General features: G+C 38.5%; 1 protein-coding gene across 2 annotated transcripts in view; it reads left to right on the top strand.

The window, feature by feature from the left end:
• The first annotated feature begins 9,491 nt into the window (after nt 1-9,491).
• Nucleotides 9,492-21,646, top strand: part of AK3 (adenylate kinase 3) — a 35,734-nt gene continuing 23,579 nt past the window's right edge. The window contains exon 1 of one of the 2 annotated variants that reach the window (XM_037797032.1): nt 9,492-9,788. In XM_037797032.1, the coding sequence (XP_037652960.1) occupies nt 9,644-9,788 (145 nt within the window). In that variant the 5' untranslated portion in view covers nt 9,492-9,643. Of the gene's footprint in view, nt 9,795-21,646 lie in introns of both variants that reach the window. The other variant, XM_037797031.1, reaches the window with a different exon arrangement.

The following is a 21,646-nucleotide window of genomic DNA, read 5'->3' as shown; positions in this document are numbered from 1 at the left end:
ACCCAGAAGATCTGAATATTAGTTCTTCATTTCAAGGGCAACAATTAGCTGGAGCTCCTGCAGTGTCATTCACTCTCCATTCCCCATTGACACAGGGCAGAGTGGCAGCTGCCACATATCACTGCCACTGACTGCACTGCCATTTTCTTGTCTGCCTTAGTTCACCCAATTATGTTACCTGCTGGGCCAACAAAGTCCTTGAGTATTTATTCCTACTTGGTGGTAAGATAAACTGAAGAGCTATTCAGGATACACTAACTTTAGATATACTCAACATAAATATGACTCATTGGGTACACAATTCAACTCCATAAAAAGTCATTTGACTGGAGGATAGAGGACAGGTGGCTCAAAGGGACACAGTTGAGACATAAGGAAAAGGAAATATAAAATGTAAGCTTTGTATCATTGTTGAATCTATTGTACTTCTTAGCTGCGTTTAATGGGATTGCATAAAAGAATGTTCTTGTTCATGGGAAGTGTATACATGAATTATAGTGTATGTTCAAGGATGTGTGCAGCTAACTCTCATGTGTTCAGAAGACAGAGCAATAGATGATGGATGATAGATAGGGAGGGAGGGAGGGAAAGAAATAGCAATGTGACAGCATGTTAAAGTTGGTGGATTGAGCTATCGGGGGAGGGGGGTCAGGGTATGATGGAATTCTGTGTATGGGGTTAGTATTGTTTTTGCAACTGTTCATATAACTTTGAATTTATTTCAAAATTAAAAAAAAGTCATTTGAAATATTTTATTTATATTAAAACAAACATTGAATGCAAACTTTGCTTGAGTTTTTAAGATAAAACATTAAACTTTCAACAAAATTCTTACTTCAACTCTCCTCCAATTGTTGGCTTCAAGCACTGAGGCTACTTCTGTGGAGAGACTGAGAAGCAGTGATGTCTTTAGAGACTCTGCGTAGTATCTAGCTAGAAATCCCTGGTAGTCGACCTAAAATGTTTTTCTAACAAAAACTGGAAACAATGTTTTTAATAGGGAAAAAATCCTTCATATGCTTGGAGAATGTCAATTTAAGTCACCTCTGCTGTTTGACATTTTTCTTCAATATAAATGACCTTTCTTCCTTTAAAATTTCTTTTCGTTTCTTATTGGTCAACCCTTTAATCACAATTTCTCTTCTGGATCCTCTCCAAAAATCTCCACATTTCTCTTTGGATCTAGAAACCAGTTGTTAGAAAAGATGGCTTCTCTGTTCCTATGGCCTTTTTTAAAATTATTATTTAATAAATGTGAAACTTGAATGTCCAACTATAAGGAATTGCTTAAATACAGGAAAATTCTTCACAACCATGAAATATTTAAAGACATATAAAATTGCCAAAATAAATTAAGTGATAATAATTAAAATAAATTAAGTGATGAAAATATAAGTTGAAACACAGTATTACACTATGACCTTCATTCTGCTAAAATTATTTTAAATCCATATTTTAAAATATATATGTATATACAAATATATATAGGAAAAAATATGCCAAATATTAATGATTTTTCATTTTAATCTTTGATCCATTTAGAATTCATCCTAGCATAGAGAAACAGATATAATTGTCTTTCTCCAATGGCTATCCATTTATCCCAACACTATTTATTAAGGCCTTCTTTTCCTCTTTTGATTTGAGATGTCATCTTTATCACATATTAAATTTCCAGATGCAATTGGATTTATTTCTGTATTTTGTATTCTGTTTGTGTATTCATGTGCCAATATCACTGTCTTATTATACAGCCTTAATAATTTTTTTTTAATGGTAATTGAATGACTGGTAGGGCTAGCCCCTCCTTGTTGGTCTTCTGTTGCAGGATTTTCCCAGATATTCTTGCTTATTTATTCTATCTAATGAACATTGTAATAAAATTGTCTTAGCTCTAAGGCTCCCTCTTCTGTTGCTTTTGCAAAGTGTTAAAAAAAATATGGCCTTGTATTTTCTGAGCTCTGCCCCCTTGGTTCTGTGCCCCATGTTTATCTAGACCTTCTCTTTATTTTTCCCCTAATGTCCTTTTTAGGTAATTTGAATTCTGCTCCCAGCAGTTTCTCTTCAGTGTGGGCTTTATCCTGAAAGGAAGTGCCCATTACAGGGCCCAGACTGTCCGGCACCATCCTGTGAATTAAAAGCTGTGTTTTAGTTATCTATTGCTGGGTTATAAATCACCCCCAAAATTTAGTGTCTTAAAATAACAACCACCATTTAAAATCTCCCATGATTCTTGAGCTTACTGGGTCAGATAGGTGGTTCTTCTGCACTAAGTGGTGTCAGCTGGACAATAGCTAACTGGAGGCTTGATTGGGCTAAAACATTCAAGATGGTGCACTCACATGGTTGGCTCTTGGTGTTGGCTGTTCACTGGGAGCTCAGCCGAGGCTGTCAACTGGAGCCCTCCACTTTTCTTCAGTGTGATTTTCTGCATGGCTCGGGCTTCTTAGGTCAAGGTGTCTGGCGTTCCAAGTAGGAAAGCAGAAGCACTAGATCTCTTACAGCCTAGCCTCAGAAGTTTTACAACAACAGTTCTGCCACAATCTATTGATCTAAGCAAGTTACAGAGAAGGCTTAAATTCAAGGGGAGAGGAAATTGACTGCTTCTCCTGATGGGACAAGTGCAAAGAATTTGAAGCTATCTTTAATGCACCACAGTCTGCAAATCCTTCTTCTAATTTAGATTGTTCTTCTCAGACTAGCCCATCAGGCATCAGTGAGTAGGGACCTTTGACATTGGGAATGAGTACCTCTTTGTAATTTTCTGGGTTCTCTCTCAGGATTATCAGAAATCCCTCCACCTCTGGCTACTTCCTTCTAAACCTTCATGAGATTTCACATTTGATATGTGATGTTATATTGGAATTGGAGGTATCAGGGTGAACTCATGGTTTTCAATAATACTTGGATATAGAAATAAATGTAGATGTAAATATGGGTGTGTAAATGGTTCTACTCAACCACCTGGATGAATAGAAGCCTGGCGGTAATCCATGCAAGGGCTGGCTGACTTGTGGTTCACCATTACATCCAGGGTGCAGCCCATTGGGATAGCAGTACAAAGCAGGGAGTTAGTTTACCAGTGTCTCCACCTTTGACTGGACTTCATCTTTTCTTCCCTATCCTCTAGAGGCTTACAGAAGTCCTGCTCAGCCTTTTACCACTTCTTCCTAATGGGCAAACACCCCTATGGCAAAGGTAGCCCAAAATGCCTGGCTCACCATTGTGGGTTCTCATAGGCTCCCAGATCTTATCCTAGTGTTCTCGTTAGTTCTTTAATGCTTTTAAGAAAGCATTTTCTGTATTTCACCCAGCACTTTTTAAAACAGTAATTCCATTGCTGAACTGCTATGGGACCTTGTACAAAACTATCCTCATATTCTTCATCTATAAATTGTGATGAAAAATAATCTATTTCGTAGTATTTTTTTGACAATTGGAAATAATTTTCAGCCAGTTCTTAGGTCTACCTATCAGCAGAATTTGACTGATTTAGTCACTCCCTAAACACATTCTTCATTTGACTTCCAGGACACCACACTCCCTTGGGTTTTTTTTCCTAGCTAACTGACCTTCATTGGTTCCTCCTCAATTTCCTAACCTCTGAATGTTGGAGAACCCCAGAGTTCAGATTTTAGACCTCTTCTCCTCTCTACCTAAAACTCACTCTGCAAGTGAGTTTATATTATTTCATGAATGTAGATACACTGACAACTTCCAAGTTTATAACTCAGCCTAGACCTCTCTCATTAACGCAAAGTTTGTACGTATAACTGCCTTCTTGATTCTACCCCTGAATGTCCAACAAACATCTCAAACTGAACTTACCCAAAAACAATTTGAATATTCTCCCCAAACCTGTTTCTCCTGCAAGCTTTCCAATCTCAGTTAATGACAATTCTGTTTTTCTATTAGCTCAGGGAAAACTCTCCACTCTCCGATCTAATCCACCAGAGCTCCTGTTGGCTCTGTATTCAAAACATATTCAGGAAGAGGGCATCTATATAGGAAGGCAGTCCAGATGGAGTGCCAGAGTCCCAGCGGGATGAGGAAGGCATCCCCATGGAAAGGGTGGTATAGCCTGGAACAGAATTTTGGAGCCTGAGCAGGGTGAACAGGGTCTCAGGATAAGTAAACAGCCTGAGTGTGGTGTCCGAGCCTGAAATCAATGAGACAGATATTGATGTAAGAGATGGCCTAAAATAAAGTGTCAGAGCCAACATTAGGATGTGAAGGGTGTACACATGTTGGTGGTGGGAGGTGGACAGTCCAGTACGGGGCTCTGGAACCCAGGTGGAGTGAGGAGGGCACCTGTATAGAGAAGGGGCAGGCAATGGTGATGGACATGTCCTTATGAACACATGAAGGACATCAGTGTTATTTTTTCTCTGTCAGAGAATGTTACAAATATGGAGAGGGAGAAAATATGAATAAAACCTGTGATGTTATATCATAATTGGAGGTATCAGTGTGAACTCTTGGTTTTCAATAATACTTAGATATAGAAATAAATACAGATGTAAATATGTGTGTGTGTGTGTATATACATGTACATACATACATACATATTCTTTAGCTTTGTCCTCTCAGAAGTCCTCAAAGCAGGAACACACTAATAATAATGAGCACACTTAGCTCACAGACCTGGGTTTCTAAATGCCATTTTCTGCTAAAAAGAACCAGGACTCCTTGGAAAAATGGCTGATTGCCAGAAAGCAAAGAAGTGCTCAAAGAATAATGGAGACATGTCAAAAGAATACAAACACTAGCTTGAAGGAGATCCCACTGGCCAAATCTGAAACAATTTGAACAACAAAATGAATAATGATAGCAATGGGTTATAATCCACTTAATAAAATAGGAACCCATGAGTTTATACTGATATAAAAAATAAATGAATTAATAAATTAATTAATTAATTAATTAATAGTCTGATGAAGAATGAGATATTTACAAAGTCTCACATTAACCTCCTACAGAATACTTATTAATTACAAGTGGTTTGCAGTGGAGAAGGTTGGCACACACTACCTTAACCAGGCAATTAAAGATAACATCATCAGTAATGCAACACATTGAAATTATATACCGCTTGACAGAACACAACAAGAACACAGCTCCATTTCTGTGCAATTCATTCCAGAGATATATAACCTGTATATAATCATGAGGAAAGATCAGACACCCCAAATGGAGGGATGTCCAACGAGCTAACTTGCCTGTAATCTTCAAGAGGATCAAGGTCACAAAAGTCAAGGAAAGATGAAGGAACTGTCCAGATTGAAAGAGAATAAAAAGACATGATAACCAATTTTGAACTGGAACCTTTAGCTATAGAGGAAATTATTAAAACATTTGTTAATGTGTCAATGTTATTTTTTTTATTTTGAAAGTTGTATCGTGGTTATGCAAAAATGTCACTGTTTGTAGGAAATACACATTCATGTATTCAGGGATGATGAGGTATTGCAAATGATTTAGGAAAAAGGTTCATTGTACTGTACTTGCAACTTTTTTGTATGTTTGAAATCATTCCAGAAAAAGTATATATATATTCAGAATCCAACTAGTTCTCATTAGCTATACTACTTCCACACAAGCTTAAGCCACTATCATCCCTTGCTTTTATTACTGCTTAAAACAACAATCATTTTATTGTTTCTCAAGGTTTCTGTGGGTCAGGAATTTGGAAAAGGCTCATTTCAATGTTCTGGCTCAAGAGGTCTCATGCAAGTGCAATCAGATGGCTGGAGTCGGAACAACAAGGGGATAAAGCATGGCTTTCTTCAAGTAATCTCCAGGCCTCCGTAGGTGGTTTCTCCGTGGGGGCTAATTTGGATTTTCTCACAGTCTGGCAGCCTCAGAGCAGTCAGATTCCTTATGTGGCAGCTGATGGCTTCCAGAATGAGTCTTCCAGTGAACACAGCACAAGCTTCATTATTTTTTTATGACCTCGCCTTGTTGGAAGTCATATGATGTCCCTTCCACTGTCTCAATTGGCCAAAAGTGTCTCAAAAGTATACCCAATTTAAAGAGGAGGGCATAGAAACCCCATCTCTTGATGAGAAGAGTGTCAAAATCACATTGTAAGGAAGAACATGTGGCCTGGGAGGTGCTCTTGTGGCCAGCTTAGGAAATACCATTTGTCACAGTGGATTACAAGACCCTATAAGATCTAGACTCTCAGTAATTCCTGAGGTCTCCTGCCATTCTCCTCCTTGCTCTCTCTGTTCCAGGCATGTTGACAACCCTCGCACATTCCTTCCTTGGGGCCTTTGCAGTTGCTGGCCTCTCTCTCTCTAAAACATTCTTCCCCCAGATATCTAGATGGTTTGCTCTCAGATTCCTTTAGGTCTGAAATGTCAGCCTATCTGACAATCCTTCCTTTATCCTATGTAAAATTGTAACATTCCTACCCTCAACTTGCTCTCCCTTTTCCCTACTTTATTTTTCCCGATAGCACATATAAACACCTGTCATTTTATATAATTATGTTTTTTTTAATCTCACCCCACTGGAATGTAAGCTCCATAAGAGCAAGAATCTCATCTGCTTTGTTCAGTACAGGAAATGATGACTCTAGCCAACAGCCAGAGAGAAACTGGTATCTGCCAACAGCCACATCAGTGATCTTGGAAGTGGATTCTCCCCAAGTCAAGCCTCCAGATGACTGGAGTTCTGGCCAATCCCTGACTACAGTTTTGTGTGAGATCCTGAGCCAGAGGCTCCTAGCTAAGCTATGCGCAGATTCCTGACCCACACAAACTGTGAGATCATAAATATTATTGACTTAAGCTGCTAAGTTTTGGGGTTGTCATGCAGCAATACCTAACTAATGCGGAGCCCTTCTGTGGTAGATTGTTACAATAATGTTCTCTAACGAATTGCACCTCTCAGTACCGATACTGTCCTGTAGTCCTCTCACACATTGACTCTGGGCTTGGCCGTGTGACTTGCCTTGGCCAATGGAATATCAGAAGAATGTGAGGCAACAAGATGTTGAGAAGTGTTTGCACATCGGGGCTTTCTCTTGAGGAATCCTTAGACCACCAGGATCTGAAGGAGCCCAAGAGACCAGTGATCTCAGTCTCCTGAGACACTAACTGTAGCCGCATGAGTGAGCCTGGGAAGAACCAGCAGAGGAACACAAACAATCGTGGAAAATAATAAAAGCTATTTTAAGCTACCAAAGTTTGTTGTGTGTGTGTGTGTGTGTGTGTGTGTGTGTTTATAGCAATAGACAACTGATCCACCTTCTTTCTCTTTATAATCTCCTTCTCCCAAGTTTTTTCTTTTAGGATCCCCTTACTTGTTGCAATACTACTCATGGCTTCTCATACACAGCACCCATCTTACTCTTATTGTCACCTACTAACTCACAGTGTGAACCAACATATACACTCACATTTCCTGGAAACACACGTATATCCTCCACCAGTTGCATATTCTAAAGCTCTTTAATATTTCAATTGCCAATGTGACAAAATAGTAATTCATAGTATTTTAACCAACAAACATTTATTGAATACTACTGTATGCAAAGCATTCATATCGGCTTTATTTGATTCAAATGCATCTGTATATCTGTGTGGTCATATATAGTTTAGGCACCCTTTTCTGGATAAAAGTTTAATCAGAATTTATGTTAGGTTGAACACAGAATCTATATTAACCTGGGACAAGTTAAACGGTGAGGAACAGATTCATACCAATGCCTGGGTATGGTGAAATAGACTGGGTAAGGCAGAGTTGTCAGGAGATTTCCCAAATTGGGCAGTTACTTACTCATTTGTTATCAACAAACTTTACCAAAGCTGCAGACAGTTGGCATTATGTGGGGCCTGTTATGACCACAACACTCAGCTTTCCCACCTCCCACCCAAATGACAGGAAGATTCCTCAGCCATTTATTGTTGGTTTGTTAGAGCATTTTCATCTAAGCCAAGTTTTCCCTGGTATTTCCTTTTAGGTCTCTTTTGTGGCTGAAACCTCAAATGTTCCCAGCTTCAGAGATTGGAAGTACTCTCTCCACACCTTAAGGTTTTCTAGTGTTTTGTAACTTGTAGTAGTTCAGACTTTTTCATTCTTTTGCCTATTTCTTGTTTTCTAATCCTTTCATAAATGGTTTCTTTCTTTACTTAATCCCTTCCTTTGCTTTCCTGAGATTATTCTGGTGCCCTTTTTGTAACTAGAGGAATTAAATGGTTAATTCATTTATTTTCATTCTTTGTTGCTTAGCAATGAATATTTAAGAGCTATTAATTTTCTAAGTACAACACTGTCTACCTTTTGAAATCTCCCCATCCATCCATTCACCCAGCTCAGATTCCCTTACTATCCCTCTCTGAAATAATTTCCATTTCCTCTGAAATCGAAAGCAGTTTTGGATCACTCATTGGCAATCTTTGAGGAGGATGGTACTTTCAGAGCTTTCTTTGGGCCTTAGCATAGCGTCCTAGCACAAAAAAAACAGTAATAATGAAAAATGGATAACGTTTATTGAACACCTGTGGCTGGCACTGTATGAAGTATTTTACACATATTTTAAAAACTCCATACTAATCTTCCTAATATTTATGGAATGAATGCATTTCTGAAGGCAAATAATGGAGCCTGAGAAGGAGCCAGTACTTTTTGGCAACACAGAGTAAGACTAACAGCTACTTTTGAGTCTGAAATTGGACCGAGAAGTAAAAGACACCCCTCAATAGATGTGTGACTTAAAGCGCCTCACTCAGTTTAAACCGGGTTTCCTTTCCTGTGAAATGAGGAGGAAGGCCCTTTCAGCTCATCATCACCCTCTGTAACTCTACACAGATAAACATACATTAAAAATCAAACGAGGAGAGCGGAGGAACGTGAAAAGGCACCGCAAGGCGAGGATGGCGGGCGCACCGGTCGAGGAGAGAGCGCAGTGGTTTCGGAGAGGGCTCGAAGGGAGGAACGGTCTATCTTGGCTGGGATTAGCAGAACAGGTTCGCAAACAGGAGGGAAGAAAAGGGGGAGGGAGGGGGGGAGGGGAGAGGAGAGGGGTACAGCGGGAGTATGGGGAATAGGACGGCGCATGGTGAACAAGGGCAGGGGGGAAGAGGCTAGGGGCGTAGCGACCGCGGTGGGGGAGGCCGAGAGGAGCTGGGGGTGGGTTGCTCAGAGGTTGCGGAGAGGGCACCGAGTGGGCGCGGTCTATCGGGCTGGCACTGGGCAGGAGGCATGGAGGGGATCTGAGGGGTGTGGGGGACCCGCAGGGATCGCCAGGAGCAAGGGGAGCAAAGAGGGTGCAAAAGAGTGGGAAGACACGCGGAACAGCGCAGGTTGACGCAGGCGTCCGTCAGGGGCACAGGGGTCGCCCGGGAAGCGCCGAGCGCACGCGGCCTGCGCGGTTGGGCTGGGCGGGGCTCAACGGAGGAGACAGACAGCGGCGCGGAGGGGGCGGGCGGCGGCGCGGAGGGGGTGGGCGGTGCTGCCCAGCCGAGCGGGGCGGTCGGGTGGCGGTCGCCTCACTTCCGGGAGAGCCTGGGCCCCGCGGGTGCCGCCTGCTCGCCGGCTCGGGAGCGGCTTTTGCAACTCAGCCTGCGGCCCCGAGGAGCGCGCACGCGGAGCAAAAGCTCGGTTGTCTGCGCGGCCCGAGCTTCTCTCTGTGACCATGGGGGTGACCCCGCGGCTCCTGCGCGCGGTGATCTTGGGGGCCCCGGGCTCGGGCAAGGGCACCGTGTCGTCTCGCATTACCAAAAACTTCGAGCTGAAGCACCTCTCTAGCGGGGACCTGCTCCGAGACAACATGCTGAGGGGTACAGGTGGGAGCCGGGCCGGGGGTCTGGCCGTGCCTGGCCGGCGGGGTCGCGGCTTGCAGGCGGAGGGGCCAGAGCCCGGGAATGAGGGCAGGGGATGCGAGTCCCGGGATGCGGGTCCCGGGATGCGGTGGATCTCCCTTCCGCCGGCCCGGGGAGCGATCTCGAGCTCTGGGTGACTGCATTCCGAAACCTTCCGGGACAGCTTCCAGCGAGTTATTGGAGGAAGGGACCGGGAGTTAGAACATGCTCAAAGTGCAAAGAATAAAGGAAATCACTTGGCTTTGTTTGAGAGTCATAGGCCGTTGCAGCCGCTTCTGAGGGTCTATGGAACTGTGGTTTGTTCTCCACCTGCTCTTCCATCTGGAAGACTGTCGTTAGACTTGGTAGGGTTTGCTCTTTCTTTTCTTACTTTTGTTATTAAGGTCTATGGGGTCTTGCAGTTCTGACCTTTCCCCCATAATCTGAAGGCCAAGTACTATTTACCCTCGTTGCAGTCATCCAGTTGGCTTTGCTCTTTGATACCCCCAGAGATTTCTTAAACGCGAAAACTATTCTTGGGCTCCGTTGTCTGAAAGATTGTTTTGTTTTTCATGACAAGTAAATTCTTGTAACTCAGCCCAAAATCCAGCCAACAAATTTTATGCTTTACAATGGGCGAACTTCATGGTGTGTGAATTATACTTTAAGAAAGTTGTTTTAAAAAGCAGGATGAGTTTTTTTCCTCTAAAGTATTGACTTATTTTCCAGAATAGAACCCATTTTGAAATTACTTTTAAAAAATTATAGAAGTAATGCCTGTGCAAGGTAAAAGGATTAAAAACTGGACAGAAGTATATAGAATAAAAAATGAAACTTTCCTCATTCCCTGCTCCAACCTTCTTCCTCAAAGGGAAACAGTGCCTTGTGTTTCCTTCTAGAAATGATTATGTGCATACATATATGAACAGCCCTTATTTTATGCAATATCATAGGTATGTATTCTGCATCAGTGTGTTTTCACTTACATTTGGGATATCTTTTCCACTTGAAGACATAAAAATTTACTTCATTCTTTTTAATGTCTGTGTAGCTATCTATTTGCTGAATCTATTGTGTTTTATTTAACCAGTCTCCTGTTGGTGGGCTTTAGGTAGGTTCTATTCCAAAAACACTGATATTCAAATGAAAAAAAGAATCAGACCATTATTTTTCACTTTATCTCTTGGAGTTGTTTGGTTCAGCACCTAGCCACTCTGGTGTATTACTTTTATTTCTTTCTCTTCTAACCTTGATCTTAAAAAATAATAAAGTGTTTTGTAGTTAAACTTTCTCAAAAGGTTAAACTACTTGACTCACTTGCTTAATGTTCTTGTTACAACAAACTGAAGTAGTTAGGTAATACTAAACAGTCCCCCATACTACAGCAGGTTTGGGCAAGGTTATGCAAAGCAGGAGAATGTAAAGCAGTCCTTAAGAAGTTCTCGGAAAAACAACTGAGCAGTGGGGCATAACTGTGTGCTTAGGGAACATCTTCAGCCAGGAGCCAAAGATACATTAATTTGTTAAAATTCAAATCATTTTAACAAAAATAAATTTAATAGCCAATTTTTTTTTAATTAAGAAACTTTTTTTGTTTATTCTTAACATCCTGTGACTTGGCCTGTAAGAAATATCCAAGCCAATTGCAAATATTTATTTCTTGTGCTGTCTTGTGCCTGCTTCACAAAATAGGAGGGGAAGGGGGAGGGTTTTATATGGGAACACTATATTTTCTGCATGATTTTTCTGTCAATCTACAGCGTCTGTAATAAATAATTATATATATATATATATATATATTTTTTTTTTTTTTTTTAAAGGGAGGGTAAAGTTAGGGAGAGAGGCATGCAGAAAGAGAAGTTCAGCTTTCCTCTGGTGCCTATCCATTCTGGAATCCTGGAATCTTTATGGGCATTTCTTTAACAAGAAAACCAAAAAACACTGCTTGGGGAGGTGTCATGAGATTGTTATTACAGATGTTCTGTATCTCAGGACTAAGAATAAATTCTCAATAAATATTTGCAATTGGCTTGGATATTTCTTACAGGATCAGACAAAAGAGAGGTGTAATCTTTTATTTTAAAAATACTGCTAGTGTTTTCTGATAGTGAAAGTGAAGTATATTTATTATATAGGAAGAAAAATATGGCATGAGAATGTAGAAAAAAACTTAAGAGTCTTCATAATTCCATCACCCAGAGATAATTATATTGAACTCTGGCGTTTTTCTTAACAATTTTTTCTCTCTATTGCATTTATATGTATATGTAAAGTTGTTGTATTCTAAACAATTGCTTATATTCTTTTTCTTACTTATTTTATTACCCATGGGTATATTTTATAAGTAAATTTTAAGATCACTCTAGCAGATGTGATAAGGGCACTGGAAACACATTGAAAGTAGCAAACCCAGATGTAACAGCAGACTACCACTGGAGTCCTGGAGTCAGGAAACTTGATTTCTGATCCTTTGGCGTTTAGTCCAATATAGTCCAGTATGGATGAGAAAACTAAGTTCCAGAGAGGTTAAGGAACTTGCTCAGTAATAACCAGCGGTTAGTGTAGGACTGGGGTGAAAACCTGAGTCTCCTTGTGTCCCAGTTACTCTTTCCAAAAGGCAGTATTTCTCAAATTGAGATTCATGAGATAATTTTAGGTAGAGAAAAAGTTTTTAATATATTTATTTCAAAGTATATTTGAAAAAAAAAGTACACAAAACTGTAATTTCCTGGATATTATAACTAATTATAATAATAATAAAAGCCAAGTCACTTTAAAGGAAAGTATATATAGTAAATGCTAGTCCAGCTATGGCGGAAAGTGTGAAGTTGGTGTGACATTGTCCAAAGTTTGAGAAACACTGCTCTGCAGCATAGTGTTTCTCAAAGACATGAGCCTGGGTTAGATGGCTCACCTTTTTAAATCTCATTTGTTCTATTCTGTAAATTGGGGGAGTTGAACTCCATAGTTAATCTTCAAGACCTCTGTCAGCTCCCAAAATTTTGTGTGTCTAAGAAAACTTTTCTTATGTACACTCTTGCAGCATAGGTATGTATGACTCAAATGATATTGATGGTAGAGCAAATTATTTTTGTAATTATAAAAAATTTAGTTTGTAATAGGCAATACCTTGACATGATTTGAAATTCCAAAAATTTTAAAAGGCTGTTTACTGAAAAGATCTTTCCAGAGCTATTTCATGCACATAAAACCAAATGTTTACCTATTCTTCCCTCTGTTTTTATTTTACACAAATGATAACATACTGTTATACTGTTTTGCACCTCTCTTAATATCACTTTCCATAAGAAGTGCCCCGTTTCATTTTTCATTCTAGCATCTTTATTGAGATATAATTTACATAGCATATGATTCACCCTTTTAAAGTGTACAATTAAATGGATTTAAGTATATTCACAGAGTTGTGCAACCGTTACCAGAATCCGTTTTAGAAAATTTTCATCACCTCATACCTCGTATCTATTAGCAGTCATTCCCATTTATGCCTCCCTCCCCCCCAGGTCCCCAGCAACCACTAATTTACTTTCTGTATCTATAGATTTGCTTATTCTAGACATCTGATATAAATGGAATCTTACAATATGTGTGTGACCTCTTGTCAGGCTTCTTTGACTTAGCATCATGTTTTCAAGTTTCATCCATGTTGTAGTATGTATCAGTATTTCATTCCTTTCTGTGGCTGAATAATATTCGTTTTGTGGATATACCACATTTTATATTTCCATTCATCAGTTAGTGGACATGTGGGTTGTTTCCTCTTTTTCCATTTATTTTTTATGGCTGCATAAATTCTATTTTATGTGTGTACCATAATTTGTTTAAATAGCTTAAAGAGCAGTTTTTAAAAGGTGGATCTGATGATAAATACAAAGTAAGTAGGCTTTTGCTGGATTTGTAGTTTTTAACAAAATAAGTCAGGTCTTTTTTAATCCTATAGCTAGAACCCAGGAGAATTTAGGCAGATGACTGTCCATTCCACCCATTCATTCATCCATGGATCCATCAAGCACCTGATGTGTGCTAGGGACTGGGGGTGCTCACAGGCAGGGTCTGGGTGGAGGTGGGCCGGTGGGCAGACAGCATGTGAACAGGTAGTTTTAGCAGTGTGTGATAAGTGCTCCAGCAGAGACAAGTCTGTGACATTATGTGGGTCCAGAGGACGGAACCTCACTATAAAGGCCCTTTAAGATATCATTTGAAAGATGAGTGGGAGCTTATGAGGCAAAATAAAGAGGGCTTGTGCAAAAGCTACGAGGACCAAGAGTAAATAAAGCTTCTTGCTGGGGGTTTGAGGGTAGGGTGCAAATGGGAGTAGGGGGAAAGTAAGATGGGTCCCCATGGCAGTGGGCCTTTGTGCAGTTCTAGAGTTGTGATTTTATGCTGAAAGTGAATGGGAGGGGAGGAATACAAACCTGGAATGGAAACCAGAGGAGGGAGGTTAGGTGATGGCCAGAGGGAAGACCAATGGTTGATGGAAGTTTTGGTTTTCAGTATAATTCTTGTGAAGAATCCTATGAAAGTATTATGGTGTCTGTGTATGGTTAGAAGAAGAAAAATAAAATGCACACCTGTTTACCCACCACCAGAAAGGAAACCTTACTTTGGGGGACCCCTATGTGCCCCTCCTAATTACATCTCCTTCCCATCTCCCAGAAGTAACCACTATGCTTACTTAAGTCTTTATCATTAGAAAAAGGTGTTTTTTAAAAGCCCTTGATTGGGTGTAAAGTTATGTAATTCTTTGCCTGTCATTCTCCTAGTTTTACTATGTTTGTTTTGACACATTTTTAAAAGTAAAATTTTATGTAGTTTATAATATAATGATGCTAAAAGCAATTTTGGCAGGAACTAGGTTAAATCTCTGTAGTCCTTTTCCTTGGTGCATGTGAAAGAGAACTATTATTTACAATTGGTCGGGTTCCTCTTTTGTACTTCAGAGCTGGTCAAACAGTAAGTTGTTTTCAACTCCTTTAAATATGAGGTGTGATTGGTTTTGGGTAATGTTGTAAGAATGACCAGACTTTAAAAGGAAGATACAGAATTAAGAATGGCTTTTTATGTAATACAAACATTCATTTCCCAGACTTGTCTCCATGTTCTAGGATTTCCAATTATTATCCGTAAAAGCTGGTCTTGACCTCTCCTATTTTTCTCTAACATTCCTTCCCTATTTTAATTTTTATATAAATTTATAGAAAATTAACTTATGAATAAATTACTTTTAAACTAGCTTTTTGTATTTTATAGGTGTGGAAGCATCTAAATTACTTCACTTTTGAATAAAAAGGAAAACACTATTCTTATAAGACTTCTATTCAGAAATCATATTTAATTATTGGCAATTATGCCAATAAATACTTACCAGATGTTCAGTGAACATGGTAGATTAGAATTCTTGCGCATAATTGGGAGGGGGGTAAAAATTTGAAATGTAAATCACAAACTGTGATTTTAAAGTAGGGAGTTGAATTATTTTTTCTTTATAAATAAACTTGAATGGAAGCGTTACACCCTTAAGGTTTTAAGAATATTGTGGATAAATGTTTACTGATAGAGAAATTTGTTCATGACAAATAAAAACATAGATTATTAGACTACTTATAGGGTTACCCCATTTTTGTTTTTAAATATATTTATGCAACTCAGAAAATCTGGAAGTTTTTATGCTATCAGTTTTAACAATAGTTATCTCTGGTGATGGGATTTTTAAACTTATTTTGAAACAATTTCAAACTTACAGGACAGTTGCAAAAATAATGCAAACTCTCTATAGAGAGCTCCAACATATCCTTACCCACCTCCTCACCCCCTAGATACCCAGATCCACCAATTTTAACATTTTGCCACCTTTGCCATGGCATTTTATTATCTATCAATTGATCAATCTGTCATCTGAACATTTGAAAACAGGTTGCACATGTCATACTCCTTGAACACATTATATGTCTATTTACATTTTCTAAGAACAAGCATATTTATTTACGTAATCACTTTAATTGCAGAAATTAGTTCAAGAAATTTAATGTTGATAGAAAGCTCACATTCCACATTCCAGTTTTTTCCTATGTCCCAATAATGCCCTTTTGAGCCTTTTCTCCTTGATTCTTAGACCCTATCCAGTGTCATATATTGCATTTAATTGTCATTATCTTTAGTTTCTCTCTCTCTCTTTATTTTTTTAGGATGGTTATGGGCTTACAGAACAATCATGCATAAATTACTGGATTCCCATATACCACCTCCCCACCAACACCTTGCATTGGTGTGGAACATTTGTTACAAATGATGAGACCACATTTTTATAATTGTCCTATTAATTAAAGTTTATTGTTTAACTCAGGGTTCATGGTTTGTGTAGTATAGTTCCATGGATTTTTTTTTAAATTTTTATTTTATTACCATATATACAGTCTAACTTTCCCCCCTTTTAATCATATTCAGATAGATATTTCAGTGCTGTTAATTGCATTCACAATATTGTGGTACCGTTACCACCATCCATTACCTAAACATTTCTATTATTCCAAATAGGAACCCTGTACGTTTTAAGCCTTAACTTCCCATTCCCTATCCCACACCATCCCCGTCCCCTGGTAACCTATATTCTAGACTTTGACTCTTATGAGTTTGCTTATTCTAATTTTTCAAATCAGTGAGCTCATAAATATATGTCCTTTTGTGTCTGGCTTATTTCACTCAACATGTTGTCTTTAAGTCTCATCCCTGTTGTCGCATGTACCAGGACTTCATTCCTTTTTATAGCTGAATAATTTTCCATTGTGTGCATATACCAAATTTTATTTATCCATTTACTGGTTGATGAACACTTGGGTTGCTTCAGTCTTTTGGCAATTAAGAATAATGCTGTTAATGAACATCAGTGTGCAAATATCTGTTCGAGCCCCTGCTTTCATTTCTTTTGGGTATATACCTAGTCGTGGGATTGCTGGGTCATAGGATAGTTCTATACTTAGCTTTCTGAGGAACCACCAAACTGTCTTCCACAGCAGCCACACCATTTCATGTTGCTACCAGCAATGAATGAGTGTCCCTATTTCTACACATCCTCTCCAATACTTGTTAATATCCATTTTTTTAATAGCAGCCATTCTAATCGGTGTGAAATTGTATCTCATTGTGGTTTTGATTTGCTTTTCCTTGATGGCTAATGTTGTTAAGCATCCTTTCATGTGCTCTCTGCTCACTTGTATATGTCCTTTGGGGAGAGTCTATTCAGGTCTTTTTGCCCATTTTTTGATTGCATTGTTTGTCTTTGTTGTTAAATGGAGGGATTTTTTAATATATTTTGGATATTAAATCCTGTATTGGATATGTGGTTTCCAAATCTTTTCTCCTATTGTGTAGATTGTCATTTTACTTTCATGATAAAGTCCTTTGAGGCTGAGAAGTTTTTAATTTTGATGAAGTTACATTTATCTGCTGTTTCCTTTGTTACTTGTACTTTGGGTGTAAAATCTAAGAAACCATTGCCTAGCACAAGGTCCTGAAGATGCTTCCCTATGTTTTCTTCTAGGAGATTGATAGTCCTAGCTCTAATATTTATGTCTTTAATTCTATTTTGAGTTGATATTATATATGATGTGAGGTAGATGTCTTCCTCCTCCTTTTTTTTTTTTTTTTTTTTTGCAAATGGAGATCGAGCTTTTCCAGCACCATTTGTTGAAGAGACTATTTTTTCTCCATTGAGTGGTCTTTGCCACCTTGTGAAAAATCAGTTGGTCATATACGTGAGGGTTGAATTCTGAGCTCTCAATTCGATTCCATTAGTCTGTATGTCTGTCCCTGTGCCAGTACCATGCTGTTTTGATTACTGTGGCTTTGTAATAAGTTTTAAGATCGGGACTTCATTCTTCTTTTTCAGATGGCTTTAGCTGTTTGGGGCCCCTTACCCTTCCATATAAATTTGATGATTGGCTTTTCCATTTCTGCAAAGAAGGTTGCTGGAATTTTGATTGGGACTGCATTGAATCTATAAATTGCTTAGGGTAGTGTTGACATCTTAACAATATTTAGTCTTCCAATCCATGAACATGGAATATCCTTCCATTTATTTAGGTCTTTTGTAATTTCTTTTAGCCATGTTTTGTAGTTTTCTGTGTATAAGCCTTTTACATCCTTGGCTAGATTTATTCCTAGACATTTGATTCTTTTAGTTGCTATTGTGCATAGATTTTTTTTTCTTGAATTCTTCTTCCAATTGTTTATTGCTTGTGTATAGAAATACTACTGATTTTTAAGTACCTCACCAATTTACTGAATTCATGTATTAGGTCTGGGAGCTTTGTTGTGGATTTTTCAAGATTTTCTGTATATTGAATCTTATCTGCAAATAGGAAAAGTTTTACTTCTTTTCTAATTTGGATACCTTTTATTTCTTTTTCTTGCCTAATTGCTCTGAAAAGAACTTCCAGTATAATGTTGAATAATAGTGGTGACAGTGGGCATCCTTGTCTTGTTCATCTTAGAGGGAAAGCTTTCAGTCTTTCTCCATTAAGTAGGATGTTAGCTGTGGGCTTTTCATATATGCCCTTTATCATGTTGCGGAAGTTTCCTTCTACTCCTAGTGTTCTAAGTGTTTTTATCAAGAAAGGGTGCTGTATTTCGTTAAATGCCTTTTCTGTATCAACTGAGATGATATGTGGTTTTTCCTTTCATTCTGTTTATGTGGTGTATTACATTAGTTGATTTTCTTATGTTGAACCACCATTGCATACCAGCATAACTTGATCATGGTGTGTAAGTCTTTTAATGTGCTATTGGATTAGTTTGCTAGTATTTTGTTGAGGATTTTTGCATCTGTATTCATAAGAGATACTGGTCTGTAGTTTTGTTTTCTTGGGGAAGGTGATGTTGGCCTCGTAGAAGAGGGAGTATTTCTTTCTCTTCAGTTTTTTGGAAGAATTTGAGCAGAATTGGAGTTCAGTCTTCTTGGAATGTTTGGTACAATTCCCGTGTGAAGTCATCTGGTCCTGAGCTTTTCTTTTGGGGGAGGTTTTTGATTACTGAGTCCCTCTCTTGACTAGTAATTGGTTTGTTGATGTCTCCTATTTCTTCCTGAGTCAGTGTAGATAGTTGGTGTGTTTCTAAGAATTTGTTGATTTTACCTAGGTTATCTACTTTATTGGCATATATTCATAGTATACACTTACAGTCCTTTTTATTTCAGCAGAGTCAGCAGTATTGTCCTTTTCATTTTTGTTATTTGTATCCTCTTTTTTTTGTTTGTTTGGTTTTTTTTTTTGGTCAGTCTAGCTAAAGTTTTGTTGATTTTGTTGATCTTTTCAAAGAACAAACTTTTTGATTGTGTTCTTTCTATTGTTTGTTTTGTTTTGTTTTCTATTTTATTTATCTCCACTGTAATCTTTGTTATTTCCTTCCTTCTGCTTGCTTTGGGTTTAGTTTGCTCTTTTTTTTTTTTTTTTTTTTAAGTTCTTCTAGTTTTGAGGTTTGATCTCTGAATTGAAGTCTTCTTTTTTAATGTAAGCATTTAGAGCTATAAATTTCCCTCTCATCACTGTCTTTCCTGCCTCCCATTAGTTTTGGTGTGTTGTATTTTATTTTCATTCACCTCAAGATATTTCCTAATTTAACTTGTGATTTCTTCTCTAGTCCATTGGTTGTTTAAGGTATGTTGTTTAATTTCCACATATTTGTGATTTTTTCCTTTTTCTCTCTGTTATTGATTTCCACCTTCACTCTGTTGTGGTTGGAAAATATACATTTTATGACTTCAATATTTTTGAGTCTGTTGAGACTTGTTTTGTGACCCAGTATTCAGTCTATCCTGAGGAATGATCCATGTGCACTCAAGAAGAATGTGTATACTGTTTTCCTTGGGTGCGTTGTTCTATATATATGTTGGGTCTAGTAGGTTTGTCAATGGTTTCTGAAGTTTTATCTTGTTCCTTTGCATGGGCCATCATTTGCTGTTTCTTTGTTTTTCTTGTAATCTTTGCATACTGTACGTAGCAAAATTTAATGTATTAATTTTGGGATTAAACCCTGAGCTGCTTGTACCTTAAGTGTTTTTTTTTTTAATTGATTTTTTAAATTCATTTTTATTGAGATATATTCACGTACCATGCAGCCATACAAAACAAAGCATACATTCAGTTGTTTACAGTACCATTATATAGTTGTGCATTCATCACCAAAATTAATTTTTGACATTACCACACACACAAAAATAATAAGAATAAAAATTAAAGTGAAAAAGAACAATTAAAGTAAAAAAGAACACTGGGTGCCTTTTTTTTTTTTTTCCTTCCCCCATTTTTCTACTCATCCATCCATGCTCCATATGGCTTTCCCAATCACATTATCACCCCTCATAAGCTACAGTTTTATACAATGGTCTTCAAGATTCATGGGTTCTGGGTGTACCTTAAGTTTTTAACCAAATAATGACATGACAGATTTCTCCTTGAGTGCCAGGAGCTAACAAAAACAAAGAAATTAATGCAAAACCAACTTTCCCCTTCTCAGTCTTAACGAATTGGCTCTGTGCTAGCTGGTGCTCACTTTCAGAGTTTAATCCCTCAAAAGAAGGGATTAAAGAAGATCAGCCCACCATGAAAATGGGGGTCTTCTGCATTTTTTCTGATCTTGTCCTGGGAATGTGTTCGTGGCTTTAAGAATTCTCCCATTTACAGGAATCTGAATTTCCCTTCTTCTTTGCCCCATGCCATTTGAATTAATTATTTCTTACACTGCTTTAGTTGTGAGCCAGCTGCTTTTGCTTGCAGGGCAGTTTTTGGGACGACAATCTGAGAAGATGGTGCTGGTTCCGTTTTCGGGATCCCACTTGATAGATTGCCACTGACATACAGGCACCCCAGTATTCACACAGAAGTTACTCTGCTCCCTTCTGAACAGGGCAAGGTTCCCAAAATGGGAATGCAGGCTGGTCCACATAATGATGGGGAGGAGGTTTGGGAAAAGCTGAGTGTGCCATGAGCTTCTACAGGTTTTAAGTTGCATTTTCTTGATTCAGCACTTTCCAGTTATTACAACCCTTTACCTGTTTTCTGTAGTTTGGGGGAAGATGGCTCTGCCTGTTTTTGCTAGTTGTTCAAAGATACTGTTGGGGAACAGAACCCTGGAGTGTCTTGAGCTGCCATCTTGATCAACTAGAAGTTTGGTACATTCCTATATTACAACATTCCTATATTACAACATTCCTATATTACTCTACAGTTAATAAAATAACTATGTCAAATCACATAAAAGTATTTACAAAATAATACTTAGTGACAAAAGAATACAAACTGAATATGCCCAGATTACAATGGTACCATAATTCTGAATATAAAGAAATAGGTGTATGAGAGAATATGAGGAAGTTAAAATACTATGCAGGGGGGAGGGAGGGGAAAGGGAGAATGAAGTCAGATATTGCCAGCAGCCAAAGGGGTAAAATGGTCTGTGACATTATTCTGTCCAGAGTTTGGAGGTGCACAAGGGACATAGGAGCAATTTATACTGACACACAGCTGCTACACCAGTAAAAGTGAGGCTTTGCAAGCTTGCACCTACTGTATAACACATGCTCTGTTGATGGCCACACATCTTCAGTCAGATATATACAGGTATGGGCACACATTCCTTGAGTGCATATAATTTAGAACTAAAATCCTTATGGTTAGATGAAAACACCAGAATATGAGAAAAATAACCACAAAGGAATAGCTCAGCCTGATCAGTGAAGTAGTCCCAGCTAAGACATCAGATGTGGTTTCTTTGCTCTCTTATGTTCTTTGGATATGGTTATAGTGTTTGTAGGCTTGGTGGTGAAG

This window comes from Choloepus didactylus, chromosome 10 (genome assembly GCF_015220235.1).
Source record: "Choloepus didactylus isolate mChoDid1 chromosome 10, mChoDid1.pri, whole genome shotgun sequence".
NCBI lineage: Eukaryota > Metazoa > Chordata > Mammalia > Pilosa > Megalonychidae > Choloepus > Choloepus didactylus.
The sequence above is the reverse complement of the archived record's forward strand: the minus strand, read 5'-3'. Positions and strand labels throughout refer to the sequence as shown.